Raw genomic sequence first — 25,832 nt, forward strand, 5'->3', positions numbered from 1 at the left:
TGTGTATGATATAATAAAAATCTTAAATATATGCATAGTATAAAAGTATTAAATATATTTCCGTTGTCTGGCACCTGTAACACAAGTCCTTCAGGTACTTAGCACGGGGCCAGACTGACGTGGTGTGAAGCGTCCATAGATATTATTATCATGTAGCTTTTTCAGGTATGCCAGATATATACAAGCAGATCTTATATTAGCTGTGTTAATATTATTAAATTATTACTTCAAAGAGTTCCTTTATGAAATGGGCCTATGTCAAATATGGTGTACCAGTGTTTTTCAACATCTTACCCTTATATTTTTTGTTATTGTAAGGTTCACAAATTGACTGCATCACAGAACAATTTGTGCAATATACGCGACTATGTAAATATTTTTATTAGTAAAGGGCAAGATTTTCTAGTCCAGTGTTTCCCAAACTGTGGTCCACGGACCCCTAGGTGTCCGCGGTATCGTCTCTGAACCATAGATAAATGCTAATGTCTCATAATCGCTACGCTTACTTAGCACGGCTTAAAACTGTGCTTGATTTTCTAGGGGACCGTGGCTGAAAAAAGTTGGGAAATACTGCTCTAGTCCACTAACAGAACCGCTCAACACGGGTCTCCAGCACCCCAATGTTCTGTATCTCGCTGGTGATGACGTCATTGGGTTTGAGGTACTCCGGGGGGCTGCGATACATGCCCACTCCGCCGGGGGTGCCGGTGAGGATTATGTCGCCGGGGTAGAGGGTCATTACGCTGGAAGAAGAAAAAAATTAGATAGAGAAGTGTCAAGTTTTTTTTTTCATTATAAAAATGATGCATCCACCCAAAATTATATCAATGGGAACTGTGAGTTACTGAAAAAAAGGAAGTAAACTTTTTAGGATGGGTAGAAAATAAAAATGTAATTACGGAAAACCGCATCTCGGTCGAGCCTTAGTAAATGTAATACTCGTGTCAGAACACGTGACCTGATCCAACTTTGATCCGAAACATACAAAAATCAACAGAAACATGACATTGACATAATATGTTTAAAGACATTGACATAATATGTTTAAAGACATTGACATAAGGTTTTTTTTACTCACCTGCTCAACCGCGCGATGACATCAGGTATTTTATGCACCAGCTGGTTTGTGTTGCTCGTCTGCTTCAGCACGCCGTTGATGCTGCACTTGATATCCAGGGCTTGCGGGTCACCGATCTCGTCGGACGTCGTGATGCATGGGCCGATGGGACAGAAGGTGTCCATGGACTGGCATAAGAAAAAAATACATAAATATTAAATAGTGATGATGATGAACTTCATTATTCATCAATTACATAAGATAAGATTGACACTGATAAACCTAAACTGTGGAATAAACATTAAACCCTTAAATCAGTACTGGATTATTGCCACATTTTTTTTCATATCATCGAATTTTTATGAGTATAGTATATGGGCTTACCTAATTCAGGGTTGACAAAAATCATTATTGTTTTGTTTATGACAGATTTTTTTGGTTTTTTTTAATCAATTAAATCATGATTTATTTAATTTCTTACCGGAATATGGTAAATAACTAATAACTTTTTAATAAAACTACCATTTTTTTATACTAGCAATACTCAAAACGAATGAATGACAACGAACAAAGCATGGGGATTCCCCATTTTCCCGCCGAACGTTTATTCGTTCTCCTACTGTCGCACTGATCTCCATTATACAAGTACGCTGGATAGATGATACCCAGCTGTTTTTTGTGCCTATTTGAAGCGGAATCAGCGCCCCCAAAATCGGGGGAAGAGAACTTGATTTAAATCACTGATTTAAATCATGATTTAAATCAAGTGATTTAAAACAATCAACCCTGTTATCTATGAAAAGTACAGTTTTTGCGTAAACAAGAAATAAACATTAGTAAATAGAGCCTTAAATGACGACGAATTGAAGAAATGAAGTCTTGTATTATATCCAAAGATTGCATAGCGACAAACCAACATGGTTTAAGATAACAACCATACATCATAAGCACGAAATATTTCTCGAGTGTTGACAAGGTCAATCTTTATACAAACACGAAGACTACTGTTTATCACTTTACTGATAATATCTTATTTAAATAATATAATATTTTTGTATAAGTATTCGTAAAATTTTATAAACTAATGACTAATGAGCATATTATTTATATACTAAGGTAAAGTCTGGTTACCAGAGCAGAGGCACCAATGAGCATAATTTTTGGATGTGTTAGTCCGGTACAGAGAGAATTTCGGTAACCCATGGGCCGTAGTTGTTTGTCTCTATCAAACGCGTACGAAAATATCAATATACATATTATCATCCTGCTCAGCGCTCCCATATGATCGTGTGCAAGAGAGTGACAAGAAACAATAATATAGTTTAATGGCTTTTCTCTCTCTATCCGGCGACCGACCTTGAAAAAATAAGTTTTGGGAGCCTAAAACCTTCCCAGACAGCTTACCTTGCCCAGCAGGAACTGTCCACCGTTCCTGGTCTTCTGCCAGTCACGAGCGCTGATGTCCTGCGCCACGGTGTACCCCAGCACGTAGTCGAAAGCGCGCTCCGCCGTCACGTTGCTGCAGGGTTTCCCGATCACAACCGTCAGCTCGACTTCCCAGTCCACTTTCTGTGAATATTTTACATAGTATATTTAACCTGGTTACCAGTATTAAGCGCAGTCTCAGGGAACACATTGGTCATATTGACCCCCCCCCCCCAACAGACTATGTGTATTGTAAATCGAAATTTGAGGCTGGGACCGCGCATAGCTTTAGTCATAGGTAATACGCATTTGGCCACGTAAAGGAATAGAATTTCCTGCCAATTGAGTTCTTCTAGAGCATAATCAAGTTAGGTACGTATAACTAAAACGTTAAAACATCTGTATCTAAGACTTCATGAATCTTTTAATTATTCAGGGAGATGGACAACATAAAATATAAATGTCATGTTCATGTCATGTCAAAATCGTTATCTTTTTGCATCATAGTCGGGTAATAATAAAGTTCGTAATGTGATACGTCCCATGGTCCTACCTTCCTGCATTATATCACTGCCCACGCGTCCACAAATTCAATTTGTCCCCCAATTGACCCCAATTATGTGTGAGGTCATACCAGTGATTCAAGACATTCAGGGATCAGTAGCTTGAAGCAAAAACCCATGACGCCCCATCCCTCATATTATTAGAAATGTTTCATCAGATAAGCAAAACTCAAGAGAGTTTCGATTACATTACATCGCGAATATGTTAAAGTATTTGTTAAACGACCAGAAATAATAGTATTAGGTACCTAAATGTTTTCTCTTTGATATTCTGGCTATCATTATAATTACATTTTATTTGTTATAATATGTTCTGGTAATAAAAATATTTAAACTTATTTAATTAGGTAAGTAAGTATATAGGTACTATATTATCACAGGGACGACCCATGATAAAATGTTTGAGAAACTGATATAAATTCCAGTCCATGACATATTTTTTAATTTCTGCTTGTCTAGATACGAAAGGTTTGTTATAAAACTTTTTTTAATTTCTGCATAACATTTTAAGTATTTAATCTTCTTCTTCGTCTTTAATGGCACTTAACATTTCTTTTTCATTTCTGCTTAAAGGGCCCATTCACGGCAGGACTGCACGGCAGTCCTGCATTGAATGGGCCTCACTGATTGGTTCACACTTGGTGTTGCCGGCCGGAAACACCGAGTGTGAACCAATCAGTGAGGCCCATTCACTGCAGGACTTTTTTTTTATGAAATAAAGGGGCAAACGAGCAAACAGGTCACCTGATGGAAAGCAACTTCTGTCGCCCATGGACACTCGCAGCATCAGAAGAGCTGCAGGTGCGTTGCCGGCCTTTTAAGAGGGAATAGAGGAGGGTAGGGATGGGAAGGATGGGAAGGGAAGGGAATAGAGGAGGGTAGGGAAGGGAATAGGGTAGGGGATTGGGCCTCCGGTAAACTCACTCACTCGGCGAAACACAGCGCAATCGCTGTTTCACGCCGGTTTTCTGTGAGAACGTGGTATTTCTCCGGTCGAGCCGGCCCATTCGTGCCGAAGGATGGCTCTCCCACTCGTGAATGGGCCCTTTAAGACAAGCAGACATACCAAAGTTTTATTTAACTTTTTTTATTGAATTTATTGATTTGTCATCTCAAAGGGGTCCCATAAAAAAACTGTTTGGGAAACACTGAAATACAACTTATTCACCAATTCACATTTATACCCTATTCACCATAATATTTATATATTTTTATGTAAGTTTGTGCTGTTGACAATTTTAAAATTAATAAAACTCACATCAGTAGTATTAGTCCTTAGTTTCAAAGCATCCTTTTGCCCGATGATCGTACTGGAAAACTTGCTGAATATCATCGGAACTTCAGGCGGAGTCAGATTCTGCTCCTGGCAGTGGTCTTTGTAGTTAAGTCCTACACACAGGACCTTGTCATTGCCAGTGATTGGAGCGGCTAACAGAACTTCCGATAGAGGAATTGCAGCTGGATTCTTTGATTTCAGGCTAAAATTAAATGTTATGTGTTGATTATTAATTATGAAATAATAAATATTAAAATTTAAAAATATTTAAACTTATTTAATTATATTCCCTTAGCCCAGCAGTGGGACAGCAATAGGCTTAGGCTTAAAAAAAATAAAAATATAAAATAGTAAAACCATTGCATTCTGGGATTCTGTAAGCCTAAAGTTCTTAACACCTGTATACAGATGCTGCAGGGGGTCCCGACTCCCAACCCACAGGATTTCATTCTGATTTAAATGTACACAAAAGCTTGGCGTATGGCTTTAATTCTATCAATTAAATTGGACACATTAACTGCTGGGTACTGATAAAAGTAATAAAAAGTATTCAAATTTATTGTTATTTAAGTAGGTACTTCTAACAGAAATAATTAATGTTAGTTAATAGTTAATGTAGGCCTCACTACAAGTTTTTAATTAATTTACATACATGATACAACAATATAAGATAGACTTTGGACTGAACATTATGCCTAATGAATTAGGCATAATGGTAAAAGCAAAACCATTGAAGTTATTGAGTAGATCCTAAAGATGTCTGGATGAAGATTGGCTGAGTATTTATTTTAGATTTGAGCTCCAGTTTTATAACATAACTTTTTCTTAAAAAACTGATTAAAAAACTAGAGTATTTTGATATCGTTGGTTAACTCAAGTTTGGAGCATCTGGTTGGGTAGGTAAGGAATTAAAATAAGTACTTATTTATAATCAAGTTCTTAACTTACCTTTTGACTTTTTCAAGAGAATTGCTTTTTAAAATCTCTATCATAGTACATGGTATGCTACTATCTGCTTTGTTTACATCAACCACATTATTTCCCTCCAAATAACCGGCTCGGAGAACATTTGGTTCATTTTTGTAGACAAATTGAACGAGTTTCATGTTTCTTTGGGATCCAACCGAAAAACCTCTTGCGCCGGCAAAGAATTCTGTCGTTTTGAGAAATGTTTTTGATCGAAAGGCACTCTTGGTTGACGTTATCAAATATGGCTTGATAAAATTCATCGTTTCGAGTTTCCAGCAAAGAGTTTTTAAGTGTTTACGTCAGAAATCGATTTGAAGTGCTATTTAGAGGTTATACTTTGGCTTATTTATTTTTGTTCTCTTATCAGCTGTTATGTCAAATTGCTCTGAATAATCTGATAAAAGTTACGTAAGAGTTGCCGCCCTTTTTGAATTAGCAATCGTGTTTCTGTTTCTGAGGCTTTATTAAAGTACTCATCGCTTGCTGCTTGCATTGGGATTGGAAACAAGACTTCCTATTTATTTTTAAATGAAAATCGATATCTGAACTGACAATAATAATCGATTCTGCGAATTTAAAATAATAAAGACATTTCATATAACACCAAATTGCTATTGTTATTCTCCAGGCATTAAATTAGCAATCTTCAATAATAATTATAAACTAAAGTTATTAGTAAATAAGTCTCAATTTTGAATATAGATAATATTATAATGTAGATAATAAGTATTGATTTTTTAGAGTTATAGAATAATATGCTAGGCTATTTTGACATTACTGCGTTATATAATGGGGTAGCAAAATGTATGAAAAATATATAACCAAAATCTATTACAATATTATATTGAACTAAAATAAATAAAAACTAAATTCTAATACACAATTCTTGGTTTTCTTTTAGTGAAGATGAACTCTTCTCTCGTGTGGTAGGGTGCATAAGGATCTTCAACATAATGCTTTGGTTTCTTCCAAAAATTGGTAACCATTTTATCGAGCATGTAACTTTGAGTAGAATTACAGAGAACATGCTGCCTTGCTCTACGTTGGTTCGCAAGAGATTTCTTCCACCTCCTCTTGTTTCTACCGGCTTTGGTCCTGATCCAAGCGCCCCAGTGCAAACGGAAGAACTTTTTCAAGACAACTTTAACAGATTTCCTCTTACCCTTCCTCAAGCTAAACTTAGTAACACTTCTGACTTGAGGAGCTGTTATGTTGCTTGATATATCTAATATCTGCTTATTATTTACTAGTGGCTGAATGTTAACGCTACTGAAATAGTTGACAGAAATATTTTTGAGGTTAGGTGTGCAAATCCTCTTGTATTCGTAAGTGAATACTCTTCCAACATTGCGAGCAACTTGTAGTGGTTGTAATACACGACACGCTGTAAAAAGCGGAATGTTTTATTGAATAATTAACGAATTTAAATGAAAAATATTAGGGCGAGGAAATAGTATTTATTACCCAAGATTGCACTTCGTAGCATTGTTAGTGTCCAAACACCTGTTACGATAGTTAATTCATTAATTAGCACTAAATATTTACTTTATTTTGTTTTAAAGCACAAATTCTGAAGAGTGCATGAAAATTTATTTGTGAATTGTGATTAGAAAGATTTGCTGTCATCGGACATGATAGATCTGTCAATCAACTAGGTATTTTGCCAATCACAGATTACTAGTATATATTTGTAGTTGCCAATAGAAGCATAATAGACGGTTCATACTTTCTTTTTCCGCCTTTTTTAAGAGTTACTGAATTTTGTATATATAAAATGGTGATTTAACTTTTTACTTTTACCCCAGTTTTTCTAAATATCACTAGGCCATGTATTCATTATTTACCATAATGTATAGAAATGACGGAGTTTAGCCGGGAATGTAAAAGAGTGATGTTGTGTTTTTTTTTTGTATTATTTTCCTAAAATTGTGTTAACTGGGTTTTTAATGTGTAATATCGGTAGGATATTAACTATTAGATATTTGTTATCGTGCACGTGCACCTGCAGGTGTAGGAAAGTGATGCAATATCCAGAAACGTTCTATTTTGTGTTCCCTCCAAAACTCCATCGAAAGTTTCAGTAAAGCGTCTACCACTTTTATTGAATCCACGGACTTGACTTCTTGACTATATTGACTTTTACTTAGACTTCGAATAGACTTTAGACCTGACAATATAGAAAAACGATGCTGAAAATTGTATCTAAGAATATTGTTTTCCCTTTGTTTTTCCGCCATAATATACTCGACATTGGCCATGGTTAAATAGCTGAAGTGCCATAATAAAAAAAATGAGTGTTGACATTTGTGATTTGTCAGTTGCAGTCAGTTGTCATTTCGCCATCCGTAGTCCCGATTTTCAAAAATACTATAATTTAGTGATAAAAATGTATAGATTTACAAACCATTTAGCAAATCCTAGCCTAGTCTTGGTGAGTATTTATTTGTAAAATATATTATTTGTATACTGCAGTTTTGTTAGGTAATCAAATTATATATCAGCCGTATTTGAGAGCATCTTTCACACTTTTATTACTTACCATTAAAATAGTTTACAAATTCAATTATTTTGTTCATATTTTTCATATATACCGTCATTTTCATTCAATATTTACAAAAACAAACCATAATTTGTTTTTGTAGACCTTACATAACAATCTTATCGTACGTCATTCTAAACAACCTAACCTAATTTACCATAATCAAAACATTACAATATTATAGAATTTCGCTATTCTTGCTTGTTTTAGCATAACCTTTTTAAATTTTAATCAATATTTATGCATTATGCTGGTTTAAAAAGCTGGTTGCTATCTTAGTGTAAAATAAAAATGGAAAAGTCAGCTTTTATTTTACTAATCTATTCTAATATCTGTATTATTTAGACATTTATAAATGTCTAAATAATGCTTATAAGCATTGAATATTCCACGCATTAAGTATTAATGTCTATAACAAACAATAAAAACTTTACCAGTTATTAAAATTTTCAGGTACGAAAACAAATTGGTGACTCATCATGCGCTGCACTAATCGTGATGCGAGGTCCGCAGCGACAGTACTCTAGCCAGCACGGCTCAGACAAGCCCAAGTCCAGAAAACTCTTATGGAGTACAGTTGGTGCTACGATGCTCACCGGAGCCGCTGTTGTTTATGCTAAGTGAGTATTTTACTGCTTCATTTGGTTGGATCATGTTAATTCAATGTAAGTTGTCATCAGTCGGCTGGGTTTGACTTAACACTACTAAAATATGTAGGTCCGCCATCTGCCTATGATTTTGTTGATAATAAAAATATAAAACCGAAAACTACTTACATAGTAGGTATAGTATTCCTATTGTATCGATGTATGAAGTTTAATAATAAAACTAACATAGAGTCAGTAGGCCTACTACAAAACCGTTTTGAGACTCAAACAATCGGACGAGAATGCTGCGTCCTGCTCTAACAACGTCATTTCACGTTTGTTAAAGTAGGAGGCGGCATTCTAGTCCGATTGTTTGAGTCTCAAAACAGTTTCATGGTAGAAGCCCTGGTTCTAAGATAGGGAGATATTCGTTTTGTCTCTTTAATTCAAGCTACACAAAATATTGATAACTAGCTGTCCCGGTGAACTTCGTGTCACTTTAAAACTTTCCCTGGACTTCTACGAATATTTTAAGACTATAATCCGTTCAGCCGTTTTCGAGTTTTAGCGTTACTAACACAATAGGCATGATGACTTTTTTTTCTTATCGGTAATTGAAAGACACTTAAAAAATAGAAACATCGTTGAAAGAATGACTCTGATAGCTTAAAAATTCACTGAGATATGAAAATTCAAATATTTCATAAAAAATACCTGCCCGAAACGCTCCATACAAAGTGCTACGAAAGTATGACGTCAGTCTTTCGTAGTTTGTACGCATCGGGAGACAACTTTGTTCGACAGGTATATTAAATATTGCGTTTATGAAATTGGTTTCATAACAAAAGTTGCTTTTAATTGTATAAGTTATCGAATTGTATACAAATATTAAGAAATTTAATTGAAAAAAATTTTACTTGAATATCCAACTTTGAAGGCGCATAACAAAAAAAATACAAATGCTATCAAGCTGGAATTTTGGGAACACTTATATTTTACCGTGATTTCTTTATTTTATTAACAAAATTCACTAATCTTTGACCTTGTCATCATCCCTATTGAAAATCCATTTTTTATATATATTATACATACATATACAATTTATTTTACAGGTGTGATAAGCAATGTCTCATTACTGCTGTTACATTAAGTAAAACCAAAACCGTAAATAAAATTAATTTATTTCAGAGAAAATCCAGAAGTGCGCAAATGGCTCCGTTCGAATGCACCATGGGCTGACGACTTTGTCGCTCTAGTTTATCAGGAGAACAACTCATTCCCGGGTAAACAGCTTGGGGAGTTGACAGCCTCTATTAACGACATGATATTTGGAAAGGTAACTTATAAATAAAAATAAAAAAAGCCTTTTTCCTAGTTACACTAAAGTTAGGATGTAATGTAAAGCTCTTTACTGCGAAAGTAGCAAGTCCCCTTGCTACTTTTGCAGTATACGCTAAAGTTCACAATGTTCTGTTACACAGCACACTCTGTAAATATTCTATCATTAAAAACTAGATAATGAGTATACTTACTCATTTAATTAAAACACTATATTTTTCAGGAAAAACCCGCTCCTGAAATTCCATCAAAATTAAAAATGGCAATTGACAAAGACACAAAAAATGCTGCTAAAAAGATTGAAAGTAAGTGTATTCACATAATATACAGGCTGCAATTATACTTTACTGCCAAATTTTGATAAACCTATTAATCCTTGTTAATTAAAAATAAAAATACACGTATTTTTCTTTTATAATTACTCAGTACTAAAATGTTGAGAAATAGCCTCCGAAAGTTACCCTAAAAACACTACAATTAATGTACACTACAAGTCGCCCGCGCGTGACGTGCCCCCGCGTGCGCATGCCTACCCCCGCGTCACCCCCACTCATACCTACCGCCGCGAGTGACCGTTCTGCAACGATTTTAAATGGGATAAATACGTCATTAAAAAAATAACACCCAATTTTTTTTGGTTAAATAAACTCTCCAAATGATATTTAGCTCTGGAAAAATTTGGCAGGAAGATTTAATTACACCCTGTATGATTTTATTTCTACTATTTTAATTTGTGTGTTTTTCACATTATAACAAACTTTATTATAATGTGAAAGTGTGTTAAGCATCATTTGTAGCCTAATAATATTTTTCAATAATTCTTCAAACTTGTTTTTCATGCAGAATCTAAAAATGAGGAAAGAGGTACTTTTATTTCTTTTGATCAAATTAGTATGACCTTAATTATTAAATTATGTAGTTAAAAATACTATGTTATTTGTATATTAAGTACAAGTAAGATTGACATGACCAAATAATGTAGGTCTTCCTTTTGCTAATTGGTTTCTATTTCTACTTATATTGTTACTTATTCATATTCACTGTATGCTATTTCATATATTTTATAACGTTTTTGTAACATGTAACTACATAATTTCATAGTAGATTTACATAGTGTTTATCATGTAACTGTATTAATAACTATCACTTAGCTGCGGTCGCACCACCATTAGAACCGTTGAGAGAAGAAAAGAAAGTTGAAAAACCACCCGTTGTTACACAACAAGGTATGTTTTGTAAATAGCTTTAATAAATAATCTACTATATAAAATTCTCGTGTCACGGAGTTCGTGTGTGAAATCCTCCAAAACGGCTCAACCGATTTTAATAAATTTTGTATGTATTACATTGGTTAGGCCTGAGAATACATTTTTATCTACTTTTGATATTGATACTAGAAATAATTTATATAGCAAAATAACGTTGCTACTAGCTAGTTTTTTTATATATTTTTTAAATATTGTTTCGATGCCCTCTGTGGCTCAGTCGTGGAGTGTTTGGTAGCGCAAGCCGAGGGTTGCGGTTTCGAATACCTTTAAACAACTTTATAACTTTTCAGCTGCTCCAACAAAATCGGAAAAACCACAATCATCAGGAGGAATAAAAATAACGAAGGATTTAGTGGAGTTGGAACACGACATGCACGAGAATACAAAATTGGCTCTAGAGAACTACAAGAAGGCTACAAGATACTGTACAGATTATACTGCTGCACTTTTCAAGGTGAGATACTTTCTATGTATTTAAATAATTACCTCCTTCCCTAGTAGGCAAGTGGCAAGTGATTATCGTAAAAGCTATGTCCACACTATGCAATTTCATCTTCAATTTTCGTCATCATCTTTTTATTCAATTTTCGTTTGGCATATTCAATAATTGAATGCGTCAAAATCCACCCGCGTTGGAAAGAAAAGTGTCATAGCGTCGCGGGCATGCCTCACGTGCGATGTTGACTGCGCTATATCTATGGACGCTTCACACCACGTCAGTCTGGCCCCGTGCTAAGTACCTGAAGGACTTGTGTTACAGGTACCAGACAACGGAAATATATTTAATACTTTTATACTATACATATATTTAAGATTTTTATTATATCATACACATCCATGACCCAGGGACATTGAAAAACTTTTTGTTCCGTCGGCGGGATTCGAATCCGCGACCCCCGGTTTGAGTTGCCATACACTCTAACCATTGAGCCACGGAGGTCGCCATGCCCTTGACGAACAGAAAAAGGCGCAGTGTGGACAAAGCTAAACGCTAACATAACTGACATAAGTCATCGCTTCGCTAGTGAATACTATTGTCAAATCCCATACATTTTGTATCGTTGGCGTTTACACATTGAGTTTCTAAAATACTAGAGTAGCAATGTCTTACAAAAGATTCTCAGAAATGCGTAACCACTTTTTTGTTCAAAAGACACTGTCAAGTCATATATTCGTTATGTCATTATGTATATGAGATATGCCTGCAGGCATCTTCGAAGTGGCAACGCGTTGCTACCGTAAACTTCCAATCTAGTTACGTTAGTAACATAGAATATCATTGCGTTTACAATAATCGCTTGCCGCTTGTCTAGGCCCTCTTATCCTTATTAATATTATTTAAAAGTAAATAATGGCGCAAGTTACAATTTCACATTTTAATATTAGTATCAAATATCAATGCGTTGTGTAAATCAGTTTGTAGGTCTGTTATCTCGCGCGACTAACCCAAAATATTCTATTTTTCTTAATTCATTTGTATACTTGAAAATAAGCCGCGAATTGTCTCATTTTCTAAAATTAGATACTAATATTATATTTCCAAGAATTCGATCTGAGCCAAAACACGATATCTTAAAATTTTCACGATAGACAAAAAAACACAAAGATACATCTAATTTTTACGAATTTTTCATTTATTGCCATAACCGTGCATTGAACTAAGTTAATATTTTAACACATTGTATAGAATTCTATCATTGAGAAACCGACCTAGCGGATTTTTAAAATGTTGTATATTTATCGAGTTAGTGAGAAAAAACTAATTTGGTGTTGAATCCGCGTCGTCCTGTTTCACCTGGCATATAAAGGCGGGCGTGAGCGTGAAGAGAGAAGGACGATGTTTGATTTTTTGGGTTACTCGCTCTCTTAAACGGCTGAACCGATTTAGATGAAATTGATTAAGATACTTTGAGAGATGGCAAAAATGTACGGCGGGGCTAAAATGGTCATATTTAGCAATTCCTGTCAATCAATTCAGCAAATGAATTGTCAAAACTGTCAAACTGACAAATGTCAAATCAGTACAAAAATACAGAAATAAATTGTAAGCAGAGTTGCATTTTGCGATTTTAGAAAAATGAATCATATTATGATTCATATCATGATTCCTCAAAGCGACCATTTTAGCCCCGCTGGTCTCGCTCTTTGTAACGGTGTTGTGGGCACTAACTAGTATGTAATAATATAACGATGATGAATTGATGATGATGATGATTTTCAGATCGTAGAAACGTCAGTGGAGGATCTAGACAAAAGGCACTTCGCGGCGCTACAGAACGCTATAAAAGAGCGAGATAGCGCGATAAAAGTCGCCAAGGACGCCGCTCACAAAGCCAAGTGTGCTATAGGTATGTGATCAGATATACATATTTAATGATTAGTTAACTTTAAGCTTATACGCGGGAGAGCCATGCTTTGGCACGAATGGGCCGGCTCGACCGGAGAAATACCACGTTCTCACAGAAAACCGGCGTGAAACAGCGCTTGCGCTGTGTTTCGCCGAGTGAGTGAGTTTACCGGAGGCCCAATTCTCTACCCTATTCCCTTCCCTACCCTCCCCTATTCCCTTCCCTACCCTCCCCTATTCCCTTCCCATCCCTACCCTCCCCTATTACCCTATTCCCTCTTAAAAGGCCGGCAACGCACCTGCAGCTCTTCTGATGCTGCGAGTGTCCATGGGCGACGAAAGTTGCTTTCCATCAGGTGACCCGTTTGCTCGTTTGCCTCCTTAACATTATAGCAGCGGCCTAACGGGAAACCGACGTAAATTAGTGCCAATGTAGTAAAGCTAAAATAAGTTTTGCAGCATAATATAATGATTGACTTTATTTTCATTGCAATGTCATAACTCATAACGCGTGTAATATTCTTTTCATTTTACTCCAAAACCTGTCTGTCTCCAACCCGCTCCTGCTCAAATCCCTGGACTGATTCTGATGTTTAATAACTTCATTTTGGTGTTACGAATTTTAATAAACAAATTATGTTGCAACGAGTTACTGGGCAACATCTATAGATTTTATTTTTTTCAAAATCGTAGGTGCTATGTTTCTTATTTACAATAACCAAATTAATTCGAAAAATATAATACGTACGCTATTTCTGTATTGGATTGACAGACGTCTTGCAAATCTGTCATATCCATACGTTCACTCGGCGTAACTTGGCGGTAACGGTGATTGACTCCCTGTCAAAAACTTGTCATTTTTTATACAAAGCCGCGATCTACGTGGGAGAGCCATGCTTCGGCACGAATGGGCCGGCTCGACCGGATAAATACCACGTTCTCATTGAAAACCGGCGTGAAACAGCGCTTGCGCTGTGTTTCGCCGAGTGAGTGAGTTTACCGGAGGCCCAATCCCCTAACCCCTACCCTATTCCCTTCCCTACCCTCAACTATTCCCTTCCCTACCCTCCCCTATTACCCTATTCCCTCTTAAAAGGTCGGCAACGCACTTGCAGCTCTTCTGATGCTGCGAGTGTCCATGGGCGACGGAAGTTGCTTTCCATCAGGTGACCCGTTTGCTCGTTTGCCCCCTTATTTCATAAAAAAAAAATCTACGAATAATAAAAACTAAGGAAGAGTAACTCCTTAAAAAAACATGCTCCAAAATACTTGTCAAAAAACCTTACCTTACCTTAGGTACACATTTCAATACATTTGCAATATTTGGGTGACCTTGAGCGGTTCTAGGCTGACGTTACATGACAGTTCGAATGGAACCAAATTTAAAACGGTAATAGTATGAGAGTTATGTTTCCTTAGTTTTTATTATTCGTAGGCCGCGATTGACAATATCTGACACCTTATTGTCAATCGCGGTGTATATAGAAAATGGCAAGTTTTTGACAGGGAGTCAATGACCGCTACTGCCCAGTTACGCCGAGTGAACCTTAGAAATGCATCTACGCGTCGCGGTCTGAGTTGACCCTAAAAAGTCGTATTTAACTTTCAGACACGATAGATCGTATGATCGCAGCGGGCGTGCAGGCTCCGGAGCAGAGTTTGGCCGCTACGGGCAAATACATAAAGCAGTTCAGACATGACATACAGACGGCTGAATCCGTATATAGAGAGTGCGAGGATAAAGCCATACTGAGCGACAGATTTTGGAATAAGGTAAGATCGGCAACGCACCTCCAGCCATTCTAATGTTGCGACTTGCAAGTGTCCACGGGCGATGGTAGATGCTGCATCAGCTGACCCGTTTGCTCGTTTGCCGCCGTATTAAAAAAAAGACAATGTCATCTGATTGGCTTTCCACGTATCTGATTGGGGGGTACAACAATGATAATATTATATCAATGTTTTTGTAAACATCTGGGTAGTAACCACAATGTGACTCCTCCACTGATCCGCTTTTTTAATTTTTGTGATGATTGTTTATATAGATAAACAATAGCCACAGTGTGGCTATACCACAGTTGAGAGGATATCTGGACTCACTCTATCCGAATTTACCCTGATTAAACTTACCCTGAAAGCCCTATTTTTAATATATGACCTTAATTTCCAGGTGGAAGCAGCCCGCAACGCTTACAGAGAGGAGCTGCAAATGCTCTTCCCTGGCGTAGACCTCACCGCGCGGAAACTCAACGTGGGCGGCGACACCGACCTCCTGCTCGTGTATATGCAGAAACAGGTAGGTGGGAGAGAGATGGAAGATGCTCATGTATATGCAGAAACAGGTACGTGGGAGAGAGATAGAAGATGCTCGTGTATATGCAGAAACAGGTAGGTGGGAGTGAGATAGAAGATGCTTGTGGAAAAAATTATTACCCCTCCTTTTTGTTGCGTCGCAATGCGTATAAGACAGTCAGCCTTTCTCGTTCGCGTTATGTATAATATATTTTAAATAGCAATTGTTGTGTTTTACTGTCGCAATGTAATTTATTTTGCTATGATTTACAATAGTGTTATTCCTGTTTCCAGGTTCAATTCTTACAAAACGAGTTGGCCGAACTTCAGACATTGCGGGACATGAAAGTCAGCAGAGCTATTGAATGTAAGTACATCAAGTTTATGTAATTTAGAATATTACACCTCTGAGGAAATTTCAATTAATAATTAGATCTAATAGAAAGAATAATGTATCAATAATAATAATTAAATCAAGATCAGCGGGGCTAAAATGGTCACATTTAGCAATTCCTCTCAATCAATTCAGCAAATGAATTGTCAAAACTGTCAAACTGACATATGTCAAATTGGTACAAAATTACAGAAATGAATTGCAAGCAGAGTTGCATTTTGCGGTTTTAGAAAAATGAATCATATTATGATTTACCATTTTAGCCCCACAGTTATTATATTTTCTCTAAGGTTTACATTTGGGAAGCGCTACTTGTTTTGATTTTGTAAATCGTTTGAAGACTAAGATACGCTTGGCATTAGTATTAACTTAAAATAAGATTCCTAACCTAAAATAAACTTGTAAATCGAAAAAAATAATAATTGAGCCTCTAATATTTTTTGCAGCACATGACGAAAAAGCTTTGATCGATGCAAAAGTTGAAGAAATACTAAAGAGGGAGAGATTGGCCAAGGAGAGGGAATACCAACTAAAGGTACATAACATTTATAGAAACAATATTAACCATGACTTGTTAACTGATTCCCTAAGGGTGGGTTGCACCAACTTACTTTAACTATAACTGTAACTTTAACTACAACTTTAACTACAATCCAAAATGTCAAATCTTTGGTTAAAGTTAAAAATGACATCAAGACGCCATATTTAACCATAATTATCCATAGAGCTCGACAAGGCTTTAAATGCACGTGGCGAAAAAAGGAACTAACGCTGTCATCATACAAAAACGTCATTTTTGACAGTTCTCCTTTACCAGCAGCGCCCCCGCCCACGTTCTTATAAAGTCTTGTCGGACCAGCAACATCATCTTCAAAAAATACATTAGAATATCGAATGACACAAAATAAAATAGTAAAAAACAAATTAATTTTCAGACGTTAGAAGCACAAGCGGAAGCGAACAGAACTCTGAAGGAGCAGCTGAAGAAACAGTTCGAGATACAACAGGAGGTGCTGCAGGAGAAACTCAAGAATAAGGAGAAGGAGGTATGTGACATGCATTTGATATTTTTTATTAGCCTTATCGGTCTTTGGCATTCTTAAGCCACTGCCATAAGTGTCTTGCAGTCGAAGACGAGACACGAGACTAATATTATAAATGCAAAAATGTGCTGGACTGTCTGTATGTTTTTTACCTCTTCACGCTCAAACTGCTGAACCGATTTTGCTAAAATTTGGTATGGAGGTACTCGGAGTCCCGGCAAAGGACATGGGATACTTTTTATCGCGGAACAATGTACGGTTCCCCCGCGGTAAACGTATTTTGTCGCAACGGAGTTACGGACATCATCTAGTCTTATCTAGTCTTATATATATAAAAATTCTCGTGTCACAATGTTAGGCCGCGTATTCCCCCGAAACGGCTTTACTGACTTTTACCAAATTTTATATGCATATTCAGTAGGTCTGAGAATCGGCTACTGGGTACTTTTTATATTGATTTGCATTTGCATTTGTTGAGTATATAATAGTAAATTATTACAATTCGTGACTGACGGCGACCGCGTGGCCGTTGTTTGTGCGACGGGATAGACCTAATGGACGCTGCCATGGTGACATACTTTTTTTTTTTTTTTTTAATTAAATAAGGGGGCAAACGAGCAAACGGGTCGCCTGATGGTAAGCAACTACCGTCGCCCATGGACACTCGCAACATCAGAAGAGCTGCAGGTGCGTTGCCGGCCTTTTAAGAGGGAATACGCTCTTTTCTTGAAGGTTTGCAGGTCGTATCGGTCTGGAAATACTGCTGGTGACAGTTTATTCCAGAGTTTTACAGTTTTCGAGAAGAGAGAGGTTATAGCGATTGGTCTGTAGTTGGAAGGATTTGAGCGGTCACCTTTTTTGGGAATCGGGTGCACCAAGGCTGTCTTCCAGGAAGCCGGGACGATGCCAGTGGAATAGGAGAGCCGAAAAAGACGCGCCAAGACCGGAGCCAACTCTGGAGCACACTTTTTCAACACAATAGGCGGGATTCCGTCAGGCCCACTCGACTTTTGGATATCAAGGGAACAGAGGGCTTTTCGCACTGAGCGCTGATGAAACCGAATATCCGACATGATGCTCGTGCATCGCGGTATGGTCGGCGGTTTCTGCCCCCCGTCATCCAGGGTCGAGTTTGACGGAAAGAGCTTGCCCGAAGAGAAGATCGGCTTTGTCCTTTGCGTCCTGGGCCAACGATCCATTTCCTACGTGTAGGGATGGTAGGGTTGGCTTGCAGAAATTTCCTTCAATAGCTTTGGCCAGAGACCAGAATGCACGGGTTCCCGAGGGGAGGCACTCAAGTCTCTTGCCAATTCTATTGACGTGCTGTTGCTTTGCCCGAGTAATCTCTTTCTTGAGGGACCTAGAGGCAAGGTTGTACTCCTTTTTATATGTGCTGGTATTTAAATCCCGAGCAGACACTGCGTTGGCCCAGGATTGGTAAGCCTCCTGCTTCCGGCGAGAAGCTTTTTTGGGAGATGAACCAAACCAGGGACGAAATCTGCCGCCAGTTGGCACTACCGAGGTCGGAATGAAAAGTTCCATCCCCTGCATCACCACATCGGCAACAGAGTTGGCAGTGTTGTCGAGATCATCCGGCGAGAAGCATACGTGCCCCCAAGGATAGGATGCAAAAAACGACCGCATCCCATCCCAGTCTGCTGACTTGTAGTGCCACACACGACGGTATTTAACAGCGCGCTGTCTTAACACCGTCGTAAGTGGCACAGAACTCCTAAGAAGGCAATGATCCGATGAACCAAGTGGTGCGGTTACGGATATTTGGTAGCCGTCAGGATTTGAAGTCAGTAGGAGGTCCAACAAGGAAGGATTCTGACCATCCACATCTGGGATTCGCGTAGGCGTAGTAACCAGTTGTGTCAAGTCGTTCGCAAGGGCAAAGTTGCAGACAGATCTCCCCGCATGATCAGTTTTACTGGAATTGAGCCAGTCGGCGTGGTGGGCATTAAAGTCGCCAAGTATTATGATCTCTGCGGATGGGATCTGCTGCTGCACAAAATCTGAAGCAGCTTGCAGGTGCTTCAAGAGTCGGTCCGTCTCGGGGTCACCACTATGGGACCTATATAGACACGCATAGACGCGAGGGTGGTCGTCGCAATCTATGCGGAGCCATAAGTTTTATATTTCCATGACCTCAAGATTGCTGAGGCGGCGAGAGCTGATATCATCTCTGATATACACACACACTCCAGCTTTGGGTAGAAAGGAGTGCTCGAGGTGATACCCTGGGTGAGAAAGGTATGATGTGTCACTCGGAGATGATATCTGCGTCTCGGTTAAAAAGAGCAAAGCCGGCTTTGCCGTCTCAAGGTGGTAATGGACGGCATTAAAGTTGGAGTGTCATACCCTGATATTACAAAAGTCCATGTTTAATATCGAGGGGGGTGCCTTTGTGTGTTTGCTCTTGCCCCAAGCAGATGAGAGCGCAGTTTTGCCCTCCCCAGAATACGAGGGGCAGCCTGGACGTCCACGTTCAGTTCCAGGAGTTCCTGAGCCTGGACGTCCAGAGAGGGATTCTCCAACGCAGTTGGTACCCTCCTGGGGTAACAAATTGTTTTTCAACTGCGGCATTTCTAGGGGGGTAGGGGATTGGGCCTCCGGTAAACTCGCTCACTTTTCTGTGAGGCCGTGGTATTTCTCCGGTCGAGCCGGCCCATTCGTGCCGAAGCATGGCTCTCCCACGGACAAAATATATTTAGTCACTTCAATAAAATAATATGGGTGAAATACTTTATATGGCAAAACAACGTTTGCCGGGACAGCTAGTAGTATATAAAATCGTAGAAACTAAAAAGCCATCCGTTGTCACGAACGTAGATATTATTACGTATATTTGCAGGTGATGGGCAAATACAGTCGCGCTGTGTCGGAGCAGTTAGAGCGGGAACGAGTACAGTTCAAGGCGGAGCTGGCCGCCATGTCGGGGAAACTGCAGGCCATACAGCAGACACTTAAAGGTACTATATTATTTTAAATATACTAATAAACTGTATAGAAAACCTTAACATAAAAATAAACTCGGCTCTTACGCTGTGAAAAGAAAGTTTGACAGACAAAGATTATAATCTTTTGTGCGTAGCCAACGCCGCCAATTTATATGTGCGGCAGTCGGTCAGTTGGTTTTATGTACAATCAGAGAAGTTGATTCCTAGGCAGATGGCGGACCTATTAGTGATTAGGTCGCGTTAAGTCAAACCCAGCCGACCGATCACAGCTAACATTGAATTGACATAAGCCGACCACATGACGTAGGTCCGTCAACTGTTTAGGAATAAATTTCCTCGATGGTACTTCATGTATGCAACTTCCAGTGATTTTATTGGATCAATATTTTGTAGTCTGAATATGCTTATTAGAGTTTTTAATCGGATTTTATTTATTTCATATATAACATTTTTATCGACTTCAAAAAGGCGGTTTCTCAATTTAATCAAATATAGTTTTTTGTATGTTCACGAATAACTTCGCCGTTTGTAAATCGATTTTGATGATTCTTTTTTTGTTGGAAAGAAGATGTTTTAAGGGTGGTCCCATGATAAGGAAATACTGTTTGAAGTCGGTTTTTGACGTGGCAATGTCTTATTACTCGCTCGATACTACGGGCTGCATGCACGAAAAAGAATACACGCTCATGTCGCGTTCCGCTAGCGAGAGCGCGCACGAACGAAAGAGAGGCATGATCGGCTCAGTTCGTAGTTGACACGTCAAACTACCGTCCGTAAACCGACTTTACAGACAACCAAGTTTATTCGTTAAAATTATTTGTCTGTTCCCAGAGCGTAGCCTCGCGGAGGCGGCGGCGCGGCGCTGTGTGTCGCTGTGGTCGGCGGCAGAGGCGCTGCTCGCGGCCACGCGCGATGCTGCCGACGTCACACCTGTCGCCGAGCAGCTCAAGGCGCTGGAGAAGGCCGGTACGTGGAATACTATCAGAGAAGTTGATTCACAGGCAGATGGCGGACCAACGTCATTTGGTCGGATCATGTCAATTCAATGTTAGCTGCATAAAGTTAATATACCTAGCGGAATAGAGAAATAAAGGCCTGAGCAAGAGAGATGTCACTATCAGTAACACTGCGTGGTAAAAAGAGACGTGTGATACATGTCAGCAGCACTCTTTTTTGGACGTCCAGTCGGCACGTGCCGCAGGTTGACAATTTAATCTCATAGAAATCATGTTCAATCATGCTTGTGTAAGTGTATACGTACACATATTTTTTACACAGATGAAAACCAATTTTGGTTTCGTTTGACAGCTCGAGATTGTTGCTCTATTCCGGTAGGTATATTAGCTTTATGGTTAGGTGTGATCTGTCGGATGGGTTTGACGTAACGCGTTCAAACTACGTAGTTCCCCCATATGCCTAGTAATCAACTTCTCTGATAGTACTATAAGATAAGTTGATTGGCAGATCATATAAGCAAAAATTATCTTATGTCCTTTATCGGGATAGAGATACTTTGAGTCCCGGAAAAGGACATAGGATACTTTAATCCCGAAAATGTACGGATGCCGTGAGATAAACGAGTTTTGGCACATTGGAGTTAGCATGGACTAGTGTTACGTAAAAAAAACATTTCGAATTCGTAACTTATTAAACTCTTATTTTAATATTTCCAGCGAAGGATGACCAGCTGGTAGCTACAGTGGTGAAGGGTATACCGCGCGAGGTGGTCGAGAGCGGCATCTACACTGAGAAGGCGTTGAAAGAGAAGTTTGATGTGGTATGTATTACAGAAATTCGTGGGCAGACCATAAAGTTTATATACCTAGCGGAATAGAGAAACAAAGGCCTGAGCAAGAGAGATGTCACTATCTTTAACACTGCGTGGTAAAAAGAGACGTGTGATACATGACAGCAGCACTCTTTTTTTGATGTCCAGTCGGCACGTGCCGCACGTTGACAATTTAATCTCACAGAAATCATGTTCAATCATGCTTGTGTAAGTGTATACGTACACATATTTTTACACACAGATGAAACCAATTTCGGTTTCGTTTGACAGCTCGAGATTGTGGCCGGCCATTATAATAATAATAATAATTATCTATGAACGCTTCACACCACGTCATTCTGGCCCCGTGCTAAGTACCTAAAGGACTTGTGTTACAGGTACCAGACAACGGAAAAATATATTTAATACTTTTATATTATACATATATTTAAGATTTTTATTAATAAAGTTATTTTTATTTTTTTATTTATTTAAACCATTTTAGCATATGTTAAGGATTCAATAAACCTATTAAACCTAACTTGTCTTTTACTCTGTACGGAACCGAACCACCGTACATGAGTTTTCTGATCTGTAACAATGTTTGTGAATGTTTTCAGTTGGAGCGTACGGCGACGAAGGTGGCCCTGGTGGGTCGCGACGGCGCCAGCCTGCCTGTCTACTTCCTGTCCTGGCTGCAGTCCAAGCTGCTGTTCCTAAAGGTGAATATATGTACATTGTACTACTAAATGACGCCCGCAACTCCGTTTATCGCGCGGGAACCGTACATTTTTCCGGGATAAAAAGTATTATATGTCCTTTCCCGGGACCCAAAGTATCCCCATACCAAATTTCAGCAAAATCGGTTCAGCGATTTAGGCGTGAAGAGGTAACAGTCAGACAGACGGACAGACAGACAGACACACTTTCGCATTTACAATATTAGTATGGATAGTATGGATATGGATGCTTGATAAGTTGATCCGGTAGATATTGTTTTGTCATATACATTATGAAATGAAAAAACTTGAGAGGTGGCATCTGGCAAGGGACACCCGGATGGAACGAAGTTATAAAAAAACGCCTCTATTGACACCCAGGAATATTAACAACGACACTTATGTGGAATTGTAATAAAATTTATTTAAACGTCCGGTAGATGTCGCTGTTTATTCTCAAAAACTCCATCTAGTTGACGCACAGGAATACTAAGTACCACTCAATATACTTATCAACGCCATCTGCCCCTACTTCGCAGGTACTAAAAAAGTGTCGAGGTCAAAATATGTCGTTCCGTTTAGCCTCCTTTCGCAACGCCTTACGCGCGATAAGGAACTTCGTTCCAATAAATAGAAAACTTCCAGTCGAGTAACTCTATGACACCGCTTCATAATCCGTTGTGCAGTTTTAAAGATCTAAACACAATATAGGAGTGGACAGCTCGACGGGATTTATTTTAAACTATACAGTGAAACTCCGAATCGGGAGTCGGGACCCAAAATAATAAAAAAAATCCTCGAAGCTTGCGTATACAAGCAGTTCACAGTTCACTGTGAAAGTAGCAGCGCTGAAAGACCAAAATTTTTTTTCACTTTTGTATGGGGACACTCGTGACGCTCGGCCCTTGCCCATACAAAAGTGAGAAAAAAATTTCGTCTTTCGGCGCTGCTACTTTCACAACAAGGAACACGTACACACCCTAAAGTATTATCACTTATTTTTGTTACACACTGTATATGCGTATATATAAAAGTTTGGAGATGAACTTTTAAACTATTTTTACATGTCTGATTCATTCGCACAAAAAAAATCTCTAACTGAAATTGACTATCTTTAGGAACTGATCTTAAAACATGCCATTTCATTTTAATAATATGTCATTTTATTTATTTAAGTTCTCCGAAATACCGAAAGACGAGCTCGATAACCAGGCGACGGACTTTTCGCAGCTCGACACATACGACATCCTGCAGCGGGCGAGGTAATTTTGATTCAAAATTGTAGGCTAGCAAGGTTCTCGTGTCTTTGTCCTGTTATATCCCACATCTGTACCCTAACATGCTCACCCTAGCTTTCCCATATTGCTGACCATAGATTCCCTCTGACATCCTATGCTTTAAATCCCAGACCAGCCAGACAGTCAGATCCCGTCTTCCAATCGACACAGTTGTGCCATTTTATACTATTTCGTTGTTTCAATTTTCTATGTCAAAATATATTTCTTTGTTCTTCAAATAAATCCTTTTTTAAAAAGTGAGATTCGGACCTCCGTATAACAGTCCGTTAAATTCTTAAGTGTCATGACGGACAAAGACACTAGACACTGAACCAGGTTGATTTGACAGCAATTGAATGCCCAAATTTCTAAGCCATTCAAAGCCGTAAAGATAAGTTTTTTTTTATGATACGGCATTATTACGGCATATTTGATATACGCTGCGTTACTGTTTTAAACTAAAATTGTTTTCTTTGTGGGACAAAATAATCGGCCAAGTGCGAGTTGAACTCGCGCACGAAGGGTTCCGTACCGTTATAGAACAAAAATAGGCCAAATTTTTTGTTTTTTTTTTTTGTATGAGAGCGGGGGGCTCAATTAAATTTTAACTAGCTATTTGACCGAGCTTTGCTCGGTATTCGATGAAGATGACATTTTCTAAAAATGATTCCTAGCTAGATCGATTTATCACCCTCGAAACCCCCTATATAATAAATTTCATGAAAATCGTTGGAGCCGATTCCGAGATTCCAATTATATATATATATATATATATATATATATATATATATATATATATATATATATATATATATATATACAAGAATTGCTCGTTTAAAGATATAAGATTTTATTTTTATTATTAATTATTAAAAAGGAAAAAAATCACGTTTGTTGTATAGGAGTCCCCCTTAAATATTAATTTTATTTTGTTTTTAGTATTTGTTATAGCGGCAACAGATAATTATTATACACAATCTGTGAAAATTGCAGAAGTCTAGCTGTATTGGTTCTAGAGTTACAGCCTAGAGACAGACAGACAGGCAGACGGACAGACAACTAAGTCTCAGTCCCGGTATGGAGCCCTAAAAAGTGAAAAAAAATTTATGACCAAAATAATTTAGTATAACTGTAATCCCCAGATACCACATGGACCGTGGCAACCTGCCCGCCTGCCTGCGCTACGTGAACCTGCTGAGCGGAGCGCCGCGCGCCGCCGCCGAGGGCTGGGCCGCCGCCGCGCGTGCGCATCTAGAGGTGGCGCAGGCCGCGCGGGCGGTTATGGCGCACGCGTCAGTGTCCGGGCTACTGTATCTCTAGACTGCAACTTAAAATCGTTAGAAACTTTTAAATGTGCGGTTAAAATTTATTTATTTCGATACCGATGAAGGAATGAAAATCTAAATATCTGCCCGGGCGCGCACTAGCGGCCAGCTCGCGGCGGCCATCGAAAGTATGGTGTAGCCGCTTGTCAGCGTGCGGCCAGGTGCGCGTGGTCTATGGCGGTTTCATACTAAGGTATCTATCTCGATGGCCGCCGCGGCTTGGCCGCTAGTGCGGCCGCCAATCTAATTTGTAAATGATGACCAATATGGAACTTATACAAATAATTCACATACCAGCTAGGTTGTATGTCTATGGATGTGTGCTTAAATATGTAATAGAGATACCTATTTTACCCTTCACAACACTTAAACAGAGAGAACCATCACCTTAAATGAAGTTATAAGATAATATAACTATGTTTTGAACATACAAACTGTAAAATTCAATCAATTGTAGAAATAAATAAACTATAAAATATAGACACAGTTAAATCTCTTTATTTGAAATTATTTTCTACAGACAAGAAGTTTTTGTTTCTGGCATAACAGCATTTATTTCATAACAAAAATCCCTCCCCTCTAGTTATATTTTTATGTAAATATTTATAATTTTATTTTAATTAGACGATTTTAATTTCACATGTCGTTTTATTTGCAAAACCTATTTTAAAACCTTTAAAAC

At 38.4% G+C, this 25,832-nt stretch overlaps 3 protein-coding genes across 3 annotated transcripts; 1 reads left to right on the plus strand and 2 right to left on the minus strand.

Annotated features, from left to right (window-relative positions):
- Positions 1 to 325: 325 nt before the first annotated feature.
- LOC121737813 (fumarylacetoacetate hydrolase domain-containing protein 2) lies at positions 326 to 5,811 on the minus strand. Its single transcript, XM_042129521.1, has 5 exons — positions 5,270 to 5,811; positions 4,304 to 4,523; positions 2,462 to 2,626; positions 1,079 to 1,245; positions 326 to 743 (listed from the first exon to the last, which is right to left on the minus strand). The coding sequence occupies exons 1-5, from the start codon at positions 5,548 to 5,550 to the stop codon at positions 584 to 586; spliced, it is 993 nt and encodes a 330-aa protein (XP_041985455.1). The 5' UTR covers positions 5,551 to 5,811; the 3' UTR covers positions 326 to 583.
- A 306-nt stretch (positions 5,812 to 6,117) lies between these two features.
- On the minus strand, positions 6,118 to 6,892 carry LOC121737814 (39S ribosomal protein L35, mitochondrial). The gene is made up of 2 exons (XM_042129522.1): positions 6,755 to 6,892; positions 6,118 to 6,674 (listed from the first exon to the last, which is right to left on the minus strand). The coding sequence occupies exons 1-2, from the start codon at positions 6,774 to 6,776 to the stop codon at positions 6,163 to 6,165; spliced, it is 534 nt and encodes a 177-aa protein (XP_041985456.1). The 5' UTR covers positions 6,777 to 6,892; the 3' UTR covers positions 6,118 to 6,162.
- A 721-nt stretch (positions 6,893 to 7,613) lies between these two features.
- Positions 7,614 to 25,266, plus strand: LOC121737815 (MICOS complex subunit Mic60). Its single transcript, XM_042129523.1, has 19 exons — positions 7,614 to 7,721; positions 8,283 to 8,449; positions 9,605 to 9,752; positions 9,978 to 10,059; positions 10,598 to 10,618; positions 10,906 to 10,980; positions 11,313 to 11,476; positions 13,244 to 13,370; positions 14,979 to 15,142; positions 15,540 to 15,665; positions 15,956 to 16,028; positions 16,502 to 16,590; positions 16,991 to 17,101; positions 19,956 to 20,073; positions 20,893 to 21,027; positions 21,735 to 21,838; positions 22,450 to 22,551; positions 23,725 to 23,810; positions 24,968 to 25,266. Exons 1-19 carry the CDS (start codon positions 7,677 to 7,679, stop codon positions 25,143 to 25,145), a joined length of 2,115 nt encoding a protein of 704 aa, XP_041985457.1. The 5' UTR covers positions 7,614 to 7,676; the 3' UTR covers positions 25,146 to 25,266.
- The last annotated feature ends 566 nt before the right edge of the window (positions 25,267 to 25,832 follow it).

Source organism: Aricia agestis, chromosome 21 (assembly GCF_905147365.1).
Source record: "Aricia agestis chromosome 21, ilAriAges1.1, whole genome shotgun sequence".
In the NCBI taxonomy this organism is placed as follows: domain Eukaryota; kingdom Metazoa; phylum Arthropoda; class Insecta; order Lepidoptera; family Lycaenidae; genus Aricia; species Aricia agestis.

What these genes read in the sequence shown, in the direction of transcription:
- LOC121737814 (XM_042129522.1), bottom strand. Translation starts at nt 6,776, where the DNA reads ATGCTACGAAGTGCAATCTTGG. An exon ending in GCTACGAAGTGCAATCTTGG is followed by an intron (nt 6,675 to 6,754) that starts GTAATAAATACT and finishes CGCTTTTTACAG; the next exon opens with CGTGTCGTGTATTACAACCA.
- LOC121737815 (XM_042129523.1), top strand. Translation starts at nt 7,677, where the DNA reads ATGTATAGATTTACAAACCATTTAGCAAATCCTAGCCTAGTCTTG. An exon ending in ATCTAAAAATGAGGAAAGAG is followed by an intron (nt 10,619 to 10,905) that starts GTACTTTTATTT and finishes ACTATCACTTAG; the next exon opens with CTGCGGTCGCACCACCATTA. An exon ending in TGAAAGAGAAGTTTGATGTG is followed by an intron (nt 21,839 to 22,449) that starts GTATGTATTACA and finishes GAATGTTTTCAG; the next exon opens with TTGGAGCGTACGGCGACGAA.
- LOC121737813 (XM_042129521.1), bottom strand. Translation starts at nt 5,550, where the DNA reads ATGAATTTTATCAAGCCATATTTGATAACGTCAACCAAGAGTGCCTTT. An exon ending in GACAGTTCCTGCTGGGCAAG is followed by an intron (nt 1,246 to 2,461) that starts GTAAGCTGTCTG and finishes TTCTTATGCCAG; the next exon opens with TCCATGGACACCTTCTGTCC. An exon ending in GTCATCGCGCGGTTGAGCAG is followed by an intron (nt 744 to 1,078) that starts GTGAGTAAAAAA and finishes TTCTTCTTCCAG; the next exon opens with CGTAATGACCCTCTACCCCG.